The following is a 19,413-nucleotide window of genomic DNA, read 5'->3' on the forward strand; positions in this document are numbered from 1 at the left end:
GGTTGAGCGCGATCACTTTAGAATAAGTTTTTAATAATTTTTATCTGATAATTTTTATTTGTATTTTAGATACATTTTACGATTCATTAAATCAAGTATAAATAAAACGTCATTTTATTGTCAGACAAATGAATGTTGGTTCCATTACCAACATTGAGACATGCTATAACTAAACGTCAAATATCAATGTCATAATTGTCATTTTTGTTGGCTGATTTGTCAACACGTAGTTTACTTACGTCTGTCACGCAAAAGATTAAAAACTAAGTGAAATATTAATGAATTTATTTCTATTATAATTAACCCTTAACTGTTTTAATTTTTCCTTTATTGGTCAATACACCGTTTGTAGTTTTATTCTGATAATGCCTTCCAGCGACAGTGAAGACTTTGAAAGTGCTGATGAAGGGCAGAGTCCAGACAAAAAAGAGAGAAAACATCGACTATCATCTTCAAATTATAGTGAGAATTCATTAGAAAATAATTTAGAACATAAAAAAACACCAAATAGTGCCAACACCTTGGAAAAGCCTGAGGAAAATACGGTAAATTATTAATAAAATTACAAACGTTGCCATTGCTATTTACGACTTATTTTATCCGTAACAATATAAACTATATTAAGTTATTGTACATTATCTTATTATAGTTTAATTTCCAATAATTACAAATGATGTATATGCTAATAACTAATTTAATTTTTTTAATAGTTACCAAAAGAGAATCTGAATTCTTGGTAGTGTCTTTTTTGTACTCCATAACCATATGTTTAGATTTGTGGTTACATTTTAAATGTTTGTTCTGTTATTAAAATTACTACTTAGTATTTTCATTGGCTATGATATCATTTTCATATAACAAATAATTACCCAAATAGATATTAAAATAGTTGTTTGCTATTCACACTTATTAAAAATTTCTAGAATGAACCTACTGATGGGTGGGATGACTTTGATATAGATGAAAATGAGTCAATAGAACCTGAGCCCAGACTAGAAGTAAAGAGTAAGACAAATAAAGAGACAGTAAAAAAGGAAAGCACAAAGAGTGAAGATACAGGATGGGATAAATTTGATGACTGGGATCAAGATGTTAATACCAGTAGTACTAAAATTGAAGTAAGTATTGTATATAATACTTATTTTTATGTGTTTGACTAGTATAAAATATATGTACACAAAAATTCATAATTTTTGGTTAAGCCGCTGTAAGATATCTAACAAATAAACATACTCACATATTACTGATTTACCTTAAAATTTCAGCATTAAGAAAACTAATTAATGAACCTATTTCAATAAAAGCTGCACCCAATTTGGTACAGTAGTGTTTAAGTGATCTCAGAACAAATATACAGACATTTCTAAAAAATATTGTTTGACTTCTATTGCACTTATTGAAATCCCTTACATTGTATTTAAATATCTTCCAAGTATTGACATTGTTCAGTTACATTTTGTTGTATTAGTAAGATTTATAAAAATAATACTATTCATTTTTACCATCTATTTTGTTCACATAACAAGGATACATTAATAAACAGGTATAAAAATTGCTTAACCTATATATGATATATGCTATATGGAATCGAGAGATCTTCATCTGAAATCCACACATAAGGAATAGCGAACACAAATTAATTATATAACTGTTATGTATGTATGGAATAATTTCCAGAATGATCCACCAGTACCTTCAAAGCAACCTGAACCAGATATAAAAGAAGTTACAGATCGCCTGGCTGCTGCATCCACTAAAAGCTCGGGGTGGGGATGGGGTTGGGGAGTGGATTCCTTATTAAGTACAGCAACAGCTGGCATAACAACTCTTACCACCCAAGTGTCACAGGTAATAATTTAATACTTTATTATAACAACAATCTGTACACCACAAATTCACCCATGTGAAACAATATATAAAATACCCTACATATTATGTTAGGATATAACCTATCCATGTATAAAATTTTATTTAAATTCATTCTGTAGTTTTTGTGTGAAAGGGTAGCAATCAACTATTCACGCATGGTCACAATTTTTTGGTTTATAATAGTAGCAAGATATTAATATATAAATAATTTATAGGCATTCTATTCTTATTATTATTAATATATATATATATATATGATAGGCATAGAGTGCAAGAAACAGTCCTATTGTTAAACAGCCTCTTTCAGACAGAAAAAGTTTGGTAGAAGATATAACTGAAGGAATCATCTAGTTTTTTTACACAGCTTTCAGCATATTAGAAATCTGACATACATTTCATGTTTTGGATAGAGATGAGTAAAATCTGATATCTATATACTGAATTCTTCTGGACATTGATGACCACCCATTGCGATATCACCCATACTATATTTTATTATTTATTATAAGCAGGCTCTTCTTTTCAATATTATTATCTAACATATTTCTTATTGGGCTGATATATATATATATATATATATATATATATATATATATATATATATATATATATATATACATATATATATATATAACTATAATATATAGATATACCCACCCTTAGTTTTGAAATTATAGTAAAATAGAATTTAACCACCAAGTCTTTTTTTTTTCAGGGTTTAACCACTGTTCTTGAAACTGGTATTGGAGCCCCAGACCCTGAAGAATTGGCCAGGAGGAATTTAAGAGATACTGAAGCGACACCGAGTAAATCTGATGATGTGGTAACTTCAGATAGTGGAAAAGAGGAGACTGATGTACCAAGGAGTACAAGTGAAACAGCATTTCCGTTCGGCAGTTTATTATCAGGAGTTACTAAATTTGTTGAGACTACTGGTAAGTTCATTGTGGCGGAGTAAATAAATTTTACTTAAATAATCATAGCCATAATATTAAAAATAATGGTAGATATTTCACTTTTTATTGCCCTCATTCCCCCACTCTTAACAGACAATCTATGGTGTCTTTAATAAAAAAAAAGAAATAGAAATAATATTTATTAAGCGCATAACAATAATAGTTATAATATAAATATAAACAATTATAAACTTAAATAAACAAGAATGGTTAATTAGTAGAGAACTAGTAGTAGTTAATTCCGTAAACCTACATAGAATTTCACTGTGTATTAAAGTTTAAATAAATAATTAAAATACAAAAATAAGCTTATAATTAGAAATACAAGTATATATAATTAAAATGGGCACAAGTGTCTAGGCCTAATGATAATTCATACCTAATGCCTAAATACTTATTTTCTGGGAGACCAATTAGATTAGTAGATGGTGCTATGGGAACATATCAATATTTATTAATTATAAAACAGTCTTCTTTTAAAATAAAATCATGTTTTAGTTATTTAAAAAATATTGTCAATCATGACAAGCTTTAGAACCATGTAAAACCAGTGTATGGTAAGCCATATCACGGGCTATCATATAATAATAAAGGTAAATCTTTTATCTGAATCTAAAATACTATATGCACAGAAAGAACTTTCCTACCATCAAATAGAGAAGTGTTATCACAGCATACAATAGACCATCACATTCTTTCCCATGAGAGTTGTAAGAGGTGACTATTCGAATTTCGTGGTTGAAGAATGACTAGCAGCATGTCTCTTAAAACATCGCCAAAGCATATTTGCAGTTGTCAACCCACCTGCCAAGCGTGGCAGCTACTCGATAAACCCCCCTTATAGGGAAGGCCTATGTTCAGCGGTGGACCCTTAACAACTTATTAATAGATTTTTTTTAATACTTTTTCCAGGCACAAAAGTAATATCAGGTGGCTTGGACACTCTAGAAACAATTGGGAAAAAAACAATGGAGGTGTTACAAGATGGAGACCCAGGCTTGGCTAAAAAGCGTGCTATGCTCGGCTTGGATCCTGGCGATAAACCAGTACTGTCCCAGGTGTTAAGAGAAGCGAAGGCAAAGGCAGAAGAGGAAGATAGAATACGAGAAGAGAAGAGAGAAGCGAAAGAAGTGCATTATGAAAATTTATTTGACGATTTTGAAGGTATGAGTTGTTATCAAATAAATGTTATGAATTATAATAATCAACCTGTATATAGGTATAAAAATCAATTTCTGTTCGTTACTTTCGCTAAAACTTTAAAACGGCTTGACCCATTGCAATATTTGTTTTATTCTTTATAATTGAGGCATAGTTTAAAAGAAAAAAAAGGTGGGGAAAACCTAAGTTTAGTTGAATATTCTGATAATTAAAAATATAAAAAAGTTTTTGGATTACTTTCAATAGATGGCGTTGTAAGTGATACGTACTGAACCGGGTGAACTAGTAATTAATAATAATGATTAATGTCGACTCTACTTACTTATTTACCATATAGTTTAGGACTCAATAGAAGACTTCATTTATGTAAAAGTGCAAAAAATTACTTTAATGATAACAAAATTAACATTGATTACTAGATTATATTCATTTTAAAATGTACTCTATGTTTTTTAGAGAGATTTAAAATATTTGAATTTAGAGATTGGAATTCTTTATCTACAAGTATTTACGACGAGTAGAATTTTGCTCTACAAAGAAAAGGTATTCAATTGTTTCAAAATTCAAAATGAACTGACAATTTGTTAATTGCAAAAAGATATTTGCCTGCGCAATTGCCGTTAGCGAGGCTATCATTGAAGGTATGAAGCTATTTATCCCCAACCCGCTAGTGGCAATGGGATCGAAGAAGCGTCCGTGGTTTAACCGGTCTTGTAAGAAAGCCAGATTTGCTCAGCAAGCTGCTTACAAGGCTTGGACTACGGCTTGCACTAACTCTGATCCTGGAATCAGTGATGCAAAGCGCAAATTAAATGCTGCTTCGAGGTCCAGTAAGAGAGTAATTGCCAGAGCCAAATTTGAATTTGTGGGCAGAATTGGTAGGCGACTATCAAGCCTTCCTTCTGGTAACCGTGCTTTCTGGTCGCTTGCTAAAGCTGCCCAAGGAAACTTTTGTCAGTCGTCTTTTCCACCACTTCGGAAACCGAATGGTAACTTGGCCTACAGTGCTAAAGAGAAAGCCGACTTATTTGGCATTCTCTTTGCCTCTAACTCGACTATGGACGAAGGTAATTCTGTACCACCTACCATCTTGTGTTGCGGAAGCTCCATGCCGGAAATTACTATAACACAATGTAAAGTCCGGCGGGAGTTACTATCCTTAGATGTTCATAAGTCGAGTGGGCCAGACGGTATACCGGCAGTGGTCCTAAAGCAGTGTGCTCCGGAATTGTGTCCTGTATTAACGCGTCTCTTCACGATCTCGTACTCCACAGGGCAATTTCCTTCGACATGGAAGACCACCCTTGTACATCCTGTACCTAAAAAGGGCGATAAGTCGGACCCTTCAAATTACAGACCGATTGCGATCGCTTCCCTTCTCTCTAAGGTGATGGAGCGTATAGTTAACGCACAGCTGTTAAAATACCTAGAGGATCACGATTTATTGAGTGACCGCCAATATGGCTTTCGCCATAGTCGCTCAACTGGTGACCTCTTGGTATATCTTACGCACCGATGGGCATCAGCCATTGAGAGTCAAGGTGAGGCGCTTACTGTCGGTCTTGATATTGCAAAGGCATTTGACCGGGTCTGGCATCGGGGTCTTCTATCGAAATTGCCCTACTATGGACTTCCCGACAGCCTCTGTAAATGGGTCGCCAGTTTTTTATCCGGCAGACGTATAAAAACCGTTGTAGATGGTTGCTGCTCCGATAGCATGGATATTAACGCTGGCGTCCCGCAGGGCTCTGTGCTGTCCCCAACGCTGTTTCTACTGCATATTAATGATATGTTAACCTTCGGTAGCATTCATTGTTATGCGGATGACAGCACCGGGGATGCCCTTTATACGAGTCGTACCAATGTCTCCCGTTCCATCGTGGAGAACAATCGTGAACAGCTTGTGTCTGAAATCGAGAGAACACTAACTGGAGTCTCTGATTGGGGACGACAAAACTTGGTCCAATTTAACCCCTCTAAGACACAAGCTTGCGCGTTCACCGCTAAAAAAACCCCATTTGCTGTGGCCCCACAGTTCCAAGGCACGTCTCTTAACATCTCTAAAAGCATTGGGATCCTTGGTGTCGACATCTCTAGTGACGTACAGTTCCGTGGCCACCTCGAAGATAAGGTGAAGCTGGCATCCAAAAAACTCGGTGTGCTCAATAGAGCGAAGCATTACTTCACGCCGGATCAGCGACTAATGCTTTACAAATCGCAAATCCGGCCCCATATGGAGTATTGCTGTCACTTATGGGCGGGAGCACCTAGATACCAGCTTGAACCCTTCGACTCAGTGCAACGACGAGCTATGAGAATTGTCGATGATCCCATGCTTGCAAGCGGTATCGAACCCTTAAGTCTTAGGAGAGATTTTGCCTCACTCTGCGTGTTCTACCGCTTATACAACGGATTGTGCTCAGAGGAATTATTCAATATGATGCCTACGGCCACTTTCTATCATCGTACGGCTCGCCATCGGCAGGGAGTTCACCCTCATACCTTACAGCCTAAATGGTCGCGTACAACGCGGTTTCAGAGATGCTTTCTCCCACGAACACTCAGGTTATGGAATGAGCTCCCTGCCGAGGTTTTCCCGAGAGACTACAGCATGGGGTTCTTCAAAAGGGGGTAAAGAGGTTTCTTCAGGGTCGGCAACGCGCGCGTAATACCTCTGGTATTGCAGGCGTTCATAGGCTACGGTAACCGCTTACCATCAGGTGGGCCGTATGCTTGTTTGCCACCTCAGTGGTATAAAAAAAAAAAAAAAAGATATAACAAAATTGGCGCTAATATTGATATAACATACTTGCAAACATATACAAATGTATTGAGAAACTATTCCTTTTAGAGATCTCTTAAAAAATGCTAACTGTACCCGTTTCGCTGTTCTTTTTTTTTTTATTTGCTAATAGTTGGCGCAAGTACTTAATGGAAAGTTTTTTTATACCACGAAAATAGCAAACATACAGCCCATCTGATAGTAAATAGTCACTGTAGCCTATAGACGCTTGTAACACTAGGGGTATCCTGTGCGAGTTGCCGACCTTGGAGAAACCATGATACATCCTTTTTGAAGAACCCCATACTGTAGTGTGTGATAAGAAAACCTAACAGTAAATATGTTCTATCATGATATATTACAGGCCTGGTGCATTTAGAAGCCTTAGAAATGCTGTCGCGTCAGGTGACGATGCGTCTAGATGAACGAATACAAGCCGCTGCACCTGAGAAGAGACAGGATATCAAGGAGACGTTACAGCAAGTTGCAGGTATTTTTTTTTTTAATTGTTGGGAAGGCAAACGAGCAGATGGTCCACCTGATGAAAAGCGGCTACCGTCGCTCATGAACACCTGCAACACGAAAAGGGTTGCTTTTTTTAATAAGTGATAATGGAGTAGTAACTTCGCCTGCGCTATTGGTATACGCTGGTGGCGCACCAGTGAGGGATACTATATTATACTATATTAGATTATTTGTACTTCCTACCACTTAATAGTTCAACCAGACATAAACTACAATTTATACCGGTCAGTCAATATATCGTCATAGTCGTAGAATACTGACCGATCTTTATATGTAATCTTTGTCAGATCCGTCAGTATTCTACGACTATGACGATATTCTGATGAAGCAGACGAAATTACAAGTAAAAAGGCAGTAAAGAAATAAAAAAATGTATTCCTATTAATATTATAAATGTGAAAGTTTGGATGCTTATTACTCGACTACACTTAAAGGGCTAATTAGATTTGAATTAAATTTAGTACGTGCGTAAGTAAACATATATAGGGGTATTGATGTACGCGAGCAAAGTCACGAGGAACAGCTAGTAATATATACATCATACAAGATAAATTCAAAACGATCTATACTCTTGCCCTATGTATAAAATATCACACCTTTTAACATACATGCAATGTTAAGAAATTGATATTTATAATAGTAGTATCTTAATATCATAATCAATAAGTATTGAACAATTATAATCACCAGAACTTTGCGAGATGCCAGAGGAGGATGATGATGACGAGGAAACACCGGCGAAAGATATGTCCAAAGCTGACGCTTTCCACGAGAGATTGCAAACCGCAACACAAGACCTTGGCCTAAAACTGCAGTTCCAACCTTTGATCAAGTGAGTTGACGGTTTGAGTTGAATTATGTTTTATACACCAGAGGGAGACTTAGTACAAAAGTCGATTGCTTGGGTACCTCTGTCCCATTCGTGTTTCAACCGTGAAGCAGTTGTGTTGGCATGGCTGTGTTTCGGTTTGAAGGGTGGGATATGGCGTGAATTTACTTGGTACAGAGGAACAACACCTGAGTCCTCAGGAATGGCAACACACGAGGGGTATCATGGGCGGAACAGTATACTCTGTTATGTCCATGGTACTGCTCATGTCTATAGGCGACGGTTATCACTTTCCCCATCAGGTGGGCCGTCAGTTTGTTTGCCATTCTAAGTCGTACAAAAAAAAACTAGTTTTTCTATATGCTATGTGATTCCAGCATAGAATAATAAGTCAACCCTTTCTTTCTTAACAAATAAGAGAACTTAATGGTTTGATGGGAAACAACATATCTCTTTAAACAACACTAACTATTAAAACCGCATCCAATTTGATATAGTAGTTTTTGCATGATATCGGAACAAACATACAGATAGACAGACAAAATAAAAAAGAAAAATTCTTTTAACATATATTACTCTTATTTATGACCCCACATATAAATTTTTTAAATTACTTCCATGTACAGACACAGTGAATTAATAGACAAAAAATTTAATTCTCAATATATTTTTAATTTAAATTTCACTACAAAATACATTCTCACTCAATACATAATTACAAAAAACAAAGGCGATTTAAAACAGTCTTATTAACAGTCCCCTTCCCCCATTTAAATACCTTTTTTAATCAATTGAGAATATGATGCAAAAGGCGGGCTTACTGATAGCATTTTCCAGTCAACCTTTGTGATGGGAGGAAAAGGATTGTTTGTAATGGAGACTAAAAATCCCATTGCTAGCAATATACCCAACCAGGTCGACCTTCACGCGATTCCCCCTGGAAACTATCATGATTAATTCCTGATGAATTCATCGTAATGGGCTAACTGGCCTATTTTCATTCTCATCGATCCCCCTTCACTGGTGCCCCGCCAGCGTATACCGTCAGCGCAGGCGGGGTTACCATTCCATTTTCACCTATAATAAAACCTTTGGGATGAACGGCGAATCACTAACGCAGTACTACATTATTAGAATTATATATATATATATATATATATATATATATATATATATATATAGAATAATGATAATAACAAATGTATAGATTTATAAATGTATTTTGTTTAAATGTATTATGTAAGCGAAAAATATGTCTATTTTATTTAAATTTGGTTATGGATTATTCTTTGTCTTGTTAATTGTATTGTCAAATATTTCATATTTATTTGTAATCAAGTAATTTTTTTTATACAACTTAGAATGGCAATCAAGCTGACGGCCCACCTGATCGAAAGTGGTAACCGTCGCCTATAAACATGAGCAGTACAATGGACATAACAGAGTATAATGTTTCGCCCAGAATTACCTGTTTTTAAATTGTTGCATGCCCAATAGGGTATAACTGTTGATACTGATGTCAAATCCAAAGCAATGAAAGCAGTAACTGCTGTATGTATGTACACAGTTAACAATAAAATTCTATTCTATTCTATTTGATAAACATTTTTATTTTAGTAATATGACATTTTTTGTTTGTCTTGTAAGACATAGTAGAACATAATTTTACTTTTAATAATCATGGACAATTTCTTATTAGAAATACTCCAATGGAGTTCAGTATTTAAATCACATATCAGTAAATATTAAAACCATTATAAAAACTCCATGTTTTTATACGTCTCATAAACCACTTCAATGGCTATAGCAAAATACTTTAATAGCTAAAATATTTTGACCTTTTTCGCTAAATTCCCAATTGGAAAAAGTAACAAAACGTTCTAATAATTGAAGTAGCTTTATAGGCCATTTTAATTTTTATAAATAATAGAGTGAATATATAAAAATAATATACTTTCAGACAATACAATGACATATTAACCTGGCTGGACACTTCGGACGCTGATCTGACGCAAAAAGCCGTGTACAAGCGGTCAGTGAGCGGGCTGGCCCAAGCGACCGCACTCTCAGTAGAGTTGTACCATAAAACAGCCGAAATGCTGCTCGTGAAGACGCGACGGTCCACTGCGGACGAAGCTGATGCACTTACACAGTGAGTATCGTATAATGTTACTACTAATACTATAAATATGAAAGTGAATGCATATTTTTAGTGGTTTTTACCTGTTACTTTGTCCAGGATGAAAAGTAGTCTATGCCCGTTTCTACTTTTTATAGTATGTGTATACTAAATTTCATAATGATTAATTAAAGCATTAACCCTTAATCAGGCCCCGTGTGCACTGGCATTAAAACATATTTTTAAATATGCTGTCTTCTTAATTTTTACCTGTACAAAGTATACCTAAGATCTGTTTCTTAAAAAGTATTAAAATCAAGACAGAAAAAAGTGGTCGTATTCTGCACTATGCCTTTTAAGGAGCTCTCTGTCATTTTATAATTTTTTTCCATTATCCCTATTTTTTAATCAATGATTACATTTTTTTTACGCTACTAGAAGAATGTTATTTTTGAAAAAAAGAAACGTAGAATGTTATTTTTGTAAAATAAAAAACAAGAATGTTATTTTTGTTATAAAAAATCTAATAATTTACAATTATATTTTTATTTTAAAAATGGAGTGTCCATATCATACTACCGCCAGACGGGTATAGGGTCGTTAGTTTTTAATACAATTACTTATTTTGTTTATAGGATGACAGTGGCTTTGACAAAACATATCGGCGATCTGGCTACTTTGTTTACGGAGAAATTGAACTCTATACCTACTGATAATAAGGAACAAAATAATACTTATATTACCAACATATTTTTAGAGGTGAGTACATTTTCAATACCTATTAGTTTAAAGGGTGGGATAACTGGTCACTGCTGGAACATAAGCCTTCCCCTATGGAGATTTTGCCAGTAGTTGCCACGCTTGGTAGTTGGATTGGCAACCACAGTCAGGCTTTAGAGATGTTTTAAAAGGGATGTTGCTGCCCATCCCTCAACCTCCCTTAGTCATCTGTTACGACACTTACAGGATAGGAAGGAGTGGCCTATTTTATACCAGGACCACACGGTAGTAAAATTTCTAAGTATGTATATGTAGGCATAAAATCTTAGTCTTTATAAATGGTGCCATGGGCGTCACAGTGTATTTACTATATTGTGTCCATGCTACTGTTCATGTCTATAGGCGACGGTTACCACTTTCCATCACGTGGGCTGTCAGCTTGTTTGCCATTCTAAGTTGTATATATATATATATATATATATATATATATATATATATATATATATATATATATATATATATATATATATATATATATATATATATATATATATATATATATATATATATATATATAAACAATTCTCTACTACATTTTTAGAAATCGTTAAATAAATCATCAACATACATTCAATAATTTTTCATAAATGTATATTTTATACAAGGTGTAACAGAAACCTTAACTTTTTTTATTTGTTCACAGGCCGGGAATAGTTCTACATACATACAAAATGCATTCCAATTAGCTCTGCCTATATTGCAAATTGGTGCCGTATAGATGTATATCTGTATATATATAATTATTGTATAGTCTACCTGTCTGTCTGTCTTCACTATTTGCTTAAAACTTTGTGTGTTCAAATCAGAAAATTGTATGTATTGTAGTTGATTTCTCGAGTCATTCGAGTTTTCTGAGAAGGCGAGTAATGTAATTCAGAATTATGACAATAACTTTAAAAATGCATTTTATCTAGAAATCTTAGAAAAGAAAGATGAATATTAAAAACCATTCAATTACCAGAATATTATTATCGAGTAATCAATAACATCAGTGTCAGTTTTTTTTTTTTTTTATTAATTTTAAGGCTATTTTAGGATATTTACCAGAGGGAGACTTTGTACAAAAGTCGATTGCTTGGGTACCTCTGTCCCATTCGTGTTTCAACCGTGAAGCAGTTGTGTTTGCATAACTGTGTTTCGGTTTGAAGGATGGGATATGGCGTGAATTTACTGGGTACAGAGGAATAACACCTGAGTCCTCAGGAATGGCAACGCATGGGGGGTATCATGGGCGAAACAGTATACTCTATTATGTCCATGGTACTGCTCATGTCTATAGGCGACGGTTACTACTTTCCATCAGGTGGGCCGTCAGCTTGTTTGCCATTCTAAGTAGTATAAAAAAAAAAAAAAAAAAAAAAAAAAAAAAAAATATGCAAACTTAACACTAAAATAGGTGAATGCTTCCATACACCTATTAATAAAATAATAAATACTTATAGAATAAATTCAAACTCGATAAAATTGCATGTATACTATAATTATTAAAAGCTGTACATCACTACATTATATAAAACAAAGTCGCTGTCGCTGTCTGTCCGCCCCTATGTATGCTTAAATCTTTAAAACTACGCAATGGATTTTGCAGCGGTTTTTTTTTAATAGATAGAGTGATTCAAGAGGAAGATTTATATGTATAATACGTGCATAATATAGTAGAGAAACACTGATAAATTTAGAGGTTTTCTAATGTGATATGATGTAATGTGCAACCCATGCGAAGCAGGGGCGGGTCGCTAGTAATTTATAATTTAATATATAACTTCTGTATTTATGACACAGAATTATTATTTACTAATACTGTAATTGCCATTGACAGTTTAACATTGAGTATGTATTATTACGTAATTTTGTACTTCATCATCATCATCATCACCATCATCATAACAGCCATTAATTGTCCACTGTTGAACTTGAGTCCAACTCCCCATGGGTGTTTTGCCAATAGTTGCAGTTAGACTTTAATGGTGTTTTAAGAGGGACGCTGCTGCCCATCCCTCGACTACTAATTTTGTAGTTACAAACTGGAAATGCAATCATAGCATAATGTAAATGTGGCGACATAACCAATCTGTTTCAAACAGAGTGTAGTTATATAATTTATATATTTATTATTATTTCAATTAAAATTCTTACATTCGGTGGGCATTCAGAGCTTTACTTGGACTAAATGCAATAGTTTCTTCGGCTAATGAGTCATTGTACAATACTTAATATTGCAACGTAATTACGAGAAAAAATTTGTATTTGTATGTTTTCTTTAAAATGTATGCTTTGTCTAATATGCATGGGTAATATCCGTACCGCCCCAATACCTATATATTGGCTTCCAGATATTGATGGCGAAAAGAAAATTATCAGATATTGATATCGCCCATATCGGTCAGATATATGCATTCGTTTCAATTAAAAAAATACTCCATATCAATATTATCAATTAGACAACCGATATATATATATATATATATATATATATATATATATATATATATATATATATATATATATATATATATACGTTTTATTGGACCAATATATAGATATAAGTAAGTACAATATATATTGTTGTGTATTACCCATCCCTACTGCCCAAGTAATCATAATTATTTAAAACTTAATATGCTTGAAAATGTGATTATAATAATGATACTACAGGCCACTATTGCGTGCGTAAACGATCCTGTCTAACTATCTCGCTCTAACTCCAATGCCTACTTTGTAAGTTATTGTTTTATCTCCTTTACACTACCAATCAAAGGTAAGATCACCCAAGTAATTTTATTAATTTTATATACTATAAAATTTTATTTTATTTTTATTACCTAAAATCTATTCAACTGTATTTTGTAAAGATATAATTGTAAATAATAATATATTATAAATAATTACATGTTATTGTTTTATTTATGTAATGAGCACAGGAGGGTTAAAATAGTCACTTTGTGTAAATCATAATACTAATATGAATAGTACGCACTAACGGTATACGCTAGTGGGACACCAGTGAGGGATGACAGGTAAGAATGAAAAGGCAGGTTAATTAGCTCATCATGACGAATACATCTGGAATTCAGCACAACGGTTTCCAGAGAGACTACGAGAAGGTCGGCCTGTCAGGGTGTATAAGTATATATTTGTTTTTAAATAATAGTATGGTAACCCCGCCTGCACTCTCAATGTCATTAACGACGCACGAGTGAGTTTTGTTAGGAATAAAAGGTAGTTTCCAAGGGAAATCATGTGGTGGTCGACCTGATAGGGTATATTGCTAGCAATCTGGCTGTTTGATCCTATTGCTAGCACTTTCCCCCAGATTTTTATGTAATTATATTGCTAAGAATAGGCCTGGTGGTCCTTATTACAAACGATCCCTTCCCCCAAATTAACCACCTATTTTTTTTCAATAGATGATAATGAAATGGTATCCCCGCCTTCACTATCGGTATACACTGGCGGGGCACCAGGGAGGGATGATAGGTGAGGATGAAGCAGGTCAGTTAGCCCACCGTGACAAATCTAACAATAAATCAATCACGATGATTTCCAGGAGGAACCACGAGGAGTACCTGACAGGGTATATTGCTAGTAATGGGATTATTTAACTCTATTACTAACAATCCCTTTCCCCTTGGCTACTACCTATTTTTTTTGATGGGTGAAAATGGTATGGTAACCTCGTCTGCGCTAACGGGATACGCTGGCGGAGCACCAGTGAAGGGTGATAGATGAGAATGAAAACAGGCCAGTTAGCCCATCATGATGAATTCATTAGTAATTAACCATGAAAGTTTCCATGGAGAACCGCGAGGAGGTCGACCTGATTGGGTATATTGCTAGCAATGGGATTCTCAGTCTCCATTACTAACAATCCCTTTCCCTGTACTATAATATTGTACACCTCAAAAAGGTCAACAGAAAAGTCCGCGATGGTCTATCTCTTAAAGATAACCCATAATAACCATTTTTTATCCACTACATTTTATAGGAAAAAATAGCATATTTACGAAGTGATTTTAAGCAATACAGCATTAATTTTTATCCAATTAAGTACCTTAAATACATTGTCCATTTAATATGGACCTTTACTGTAGTAGGTAGGTATATTTGGTGACAGCATTGCACTCGTGCGAAGCCGGTGCGGGTCACTAGTATAATATTCCACTTGGCCATAACATATATATATGTTAAATTTTGCGAATAAATATTTTGATACTATTAATAAATCTGTTCATAGCAATTATATTAAACGTACAATAACACAATGGTATCGAATGTATGTCATAAAGGATTGCAGGCAAAATAAATAATAATGGCCGAGATAATGCGAGTCGGCCTTTGTTGGACCACCTGTTACCATCTGCGTGAAGTAAATCATTGTAAGGACATGACTATGTATATATATAATATTTTTCAATAGAGCTTAATAAAAATGTAAACAAACAAATAATTGACCTACCCAAAAAACAGACATAAAATATTATGTAATAGTAGCATAGATTTTTTTAATGGGTGATAATTGAATGGGAACCCTGCCTGCGCTATCAGTATACGCTGGCGGGGCACCAGTGAGGGATGATAGGTAACAATGAAAGCAGGTCATTTAGCCCATCGTGACAAATTCCACTAGAATCGACCACTATGGTTTCCAGGGGGAATCGCGTGGAGATCGACTAGACAGGGTGGATTGCTAGCAATAGGTCAGTTAGACCCCATTACCAACAATCCCTTTCCCTCCAGTAGCATAGATTAGAAATTCTTTGATTGATTAAATTTTTCAATTTATTTGTAATTTCATTTAGAGATTTTTTAATAACACATAGACACGAAATAATTTTAGATTTTACTCCGCGTACACAAACTACACTAATCGTAACAAAATGTATATGGAACCAACACAAAAAACGATTACGAAAAGAAATAACACAATCTTTTCAAAATTGTCCAAAATATAGCCTAATATATTTAAGTAAAACAAAGGAAACAGACGTTCTGAGCGTTAAAGGTCTCTACATCTCGTACGTACGTATCTACAGGTTGTCCTAGCTTTTTTTATGCAACTTAAAATGGCAAACAAGCTGACGGTCCACCTGATCAAAAGTGGTAGCAATTGCCTATAGACATGAGCAGTACCACGGACATAACGGAGTATACTGTTTCGCCTACGATACCATCCATACGTTGCCATTCCTGAGGACTCAGGTGTTATTCCTCTATACCCTGTAAATTCACTGCCATATCCCATCTTTCAAACTGAAACTGCCATGCAAACACAAATGCTTCACGGTAGAAAAACGAAAGGGACAGAAATGCCCAAGCAAACGACTTTTGTACAAAGTACTTTTGTACCCTCTGGTATTGAGGATGGTGTGATTGTTTGCACTTAGACATTATTAGTGTTATAAAAAATATAACTAATTGAGACCCTCTCCGTGCCTCCCACCAAATTGTTTATAATTACTCCTCTCCATCCAAAGGTTGCCTGGAAAAGATCGCTTTTAGCGATAAGGTCGCCCATGGTTTACTCATTGTGATTATTTCTTGTAATTATTTATATTTATAATAAGTTTACTATTGTAATCTTTTGGAGGAAACTATAAAGAGTATCTATCTATCTATTAATCTCTTCGTTTTCAAAGTCGCTTAAAAACAAACAATTATTTGGTATATCCATATTATTCGTTACGATCTCACAAAAGCGTCGCGTTTCGTTCGTCATAGAGTGGAACACGTAAACACATCTGCCGCTATATAATAGCAAGGGTTGCCTGCCCGTACGTCCTTCGTCATACGGACATTTTGCGAGCAACTTGTGATGATGATAAATGATCTCAGTGATATTGCAATGACTTCTGTTTGCACGTTTTTATGCAGCAACTAGCCTTTGTCCACTACTTCGTACACGTTCTTGTTTGAAGTTAGTACCCGCTTCTAGACAGCGTATTTTATTTATTTATTCATATTATTGGGCAAATGAAAATATGGTACTAAAAGCGGACTTAATACTAATTTCTACCAGTTAATGTTTGGGATGAACAGTGAATTATGAATCATAAACACGGTACTTCATTTTTTTTGGATGAATGAAAGAATTTTTTTTTTATGGATAACAGTAGAATGGTAATCCTGCCTGTGCTAACGGTAATCGCTGGCAGAACACCAATGAGGGATGATAGGTGAGGATAAAAAGGCAGGTCAGTTAGCTTGTCAATCATGATAAGCTGTATTCATCGGAATACACTTGCAATTCAGCACGTGGAGGTCGACTTGACAAGGTATATTGCTAGCTGCAATAGAACTGACAGTCGGCGTCACTAATAATCTCTTCCCCCCCCCCCCATACTTCATTAGAATAGATAATGCTAATAACAAGTATGCTTAATAAATGATACATATATAAAAACTGTAATAACATGAAATTTATATATAAATAATGCTAGAACAAATATACAGAGAGACACAAAATTATAATAATTACACTGGTCAACATGACTTTTTACCGTTAATTCAATTGTATTTTTCGGTATCTTTTATATATAAATATAAATATCAACGGAAAAATAATAAAAAAAATCTATTACATCGAAATATCTAAATATGTACATATATGATATATTTGGCTTAAATTTGTGAGGGTATGTCGAAAAAGAGTATTGCAACTGATCTTACTTACAAAAATAATATTGTTATGGGTAGTACAGAATATATCCTTAAATCTATATATTTTCAACTCGGTATTGTTCGTTCATTGGGTTTAATATTGCTTTAACACGTACTATTACGTAATATTGCTACGACGTCGTGCAGTTTCTAGTGTTTATTCCAAAGTGTTGTTGTTTAAATTGTACAAAATTCAATTGCTTGGGTACCTCTGTCCCATTCGTGTTTCAACCGTGAAGCAGTTGTGTTTGCATGGCTGTGTTTCAGTTTGAAGGGTGGGATACGGCGTGAATTTACTGGGTGCAGAGGAATAACACCTGAGTCCTCAGGAATGGCAACGCATAGGGGGTATCATGGGCAAAACAGTTTACTCTGTTATGTCCAAGGTACTGCTCATGTCTATATGCGCCGGTTACCACTTTCTATCAGGTGGACCGTCAGCTTGTTGCCATTCTAAATTGTATAAAAAAAAAGTGTTTGAATTCACCGGATCTCTTCTGTTTTGTCTGTGGGAGGTTTAATTCAAAATCCAATAGAAAACGGCCTACGCCGTTACTATATAACATTTACAATTTTTATTTTGGTTTCAAAATTTCTGAGAGTATTAATCAACCTTGGACTCCAAGTTTTTTTTGTTTAAAATGTGAACGTTATTTGAGAGGGTGGTTTAATGGTACCCACCGATCAATGCCTTTTTCTAAACCTGTAATTTGGAGGGAACAAAAAGATCATGTGAATGATTGTTATTTTTGTTTAACAAAACTGAAGGGATATTCCTATAAAACAAGAAGTAAAATTACATACCCTGATGTGGAATCTGTAACTAAACGGATTCCTTATACTGATGGCTTTCGTTTGTCGAAGTGGCAAATAATTTTTTGGGAAATACAAAATCAGAAAACTATAAGGAGATGGTTTCCAAACTATTAGAGAATTATAAAGTCTTGGGATGTAATATGTCTTTAAAGATTCATTTTCTTGATTCCCATCTAGACTTTTTCCCTGAAAATTTAGTTGCTGTAAGTGACGAGCACGGAGAGAGATAACACCAGGATATCATGGCGATGGAAAAAAGATACCAGGAAAAATGGTCATCGAGATTTTTGCTGGACATTAAAACGAGATTATCCATCTTACAATCATAAAAGACGAGCAAAACGAATGAAAAAGTCTTCAAAATATTGTTTTTTTTTTTTAATATTACCTTGAAAACTTAATAATTTTTTTTAAATAAAAATATTTTTCTAAGAAAGTGGGTGTCTCAATTTTTTATGGACATATTTTAACTAATCTTATGGCAAGGTATGGAAAAATACAAGTTTCAAACCGTGGCAAAAAAAACCATTCTTTTTTGTTGACCAGTGTTATTGTTTGGGCATCTGTTGGTTTTGTTACGTATCATAAATAAATGGATAAATAGATACTTACCCCCGTATGTATAAAAATTAAAATCTCCTACCGACATATTTTAACTATGAAACTATTTTGTTTTCTTTTAAATTTGGAATTTAACACGAAAAAAGAGACAAAACAGTTCAATAGCTCAAATAGTTATGAGAGGTTTGACTTTTTTTTTTAATATAGGGGTTACTCTATATTTATTACGTTGGTAAATTTATAAATGCATTTACAAGAAAATGTTACAATATAAGATTATATTATACTTAAAATTTTCCAATTCGGTTGTATTTTTTTATGTTTGTTACCTCATAACTGCGTCAGTTGTAATTCTATT

General features: G+C 34.3%; 1 protein-coding gene across 1 annotated transcript; it reads left to right on the forward strand.

Moving 5' to 3' along the window:
* The first annotated feature begins 201 nt into the window (after nucleotides 1-201).
* LOC113512032 (protein FAM114A2) lies at nucleotides 202-13,911 on the forward strand. The gene is made up of 10 exons (XM_026895787.3): nucleotides 202-545; nucleotides 924-1,118; nucleotides 1,678-1,848; nucleotides 2,585-2,804; nucleotides 3,738-3,989; nucleotides 7,133-7,258; nucleotides 7,984-8,125; nucleotides 10,083-10,274; nucleotides 10,877-11,000; nucleotides 11,665-13,911. The coding sequence occupies exons 1-10, from the start codon at nucleotides 366-368 to the stop codon at nucleotides 11,737-11,739; spliced, it is 1,677 nt and encodes a 558-aa protein (XP_026751588.1). The 5' UTR covers nucleotides 202-365; the 3' UTR covers nucleotides 11,740-13,911.
* Nucleotides 13,912-19,413: the final 5,502 nt, after the last annotated feature.

Source organism: Galleria mellonella, unplaced genomic scaffold, assembly GCF_026898425.1.
Source record: "Galleria mellonella isolate WM207_F2 unplaced genomic scaffold, CSIRO_AGI_GalMel_v1 utg184, whole genome shotgun sequence".
Classification (NCBI taxonomy): domain Eukaryota; kingdom Metazoa; phylum Arthropoda; class Insecta; order Lepidoptera; family Pyralidae; genus Galleria; species Galleria mellonella.

Coding starts and splice junctions, on each gene's coding strand:
- LOC113512032 (XM_026895787.3), top strand. CDS start 366: ATGCCTTCCAGCGACAGTGAAGACTTTGAAAGTGCTGATGAAGGGCAG. Junction 3,990..7,132: donor TTTATTTGACGATTTTGAAG/GTATGAGTTGTT, acceptor GATATATTACAG/GCCTGGTGCATTTAGAAGCC. Junction 10,275..10,876: donor GAAGCTGATGCACTTACACA/GTGAGTATCGTA, acceptor TTTTGTTTATAG/GATGACAGTGGCTTTGACAA.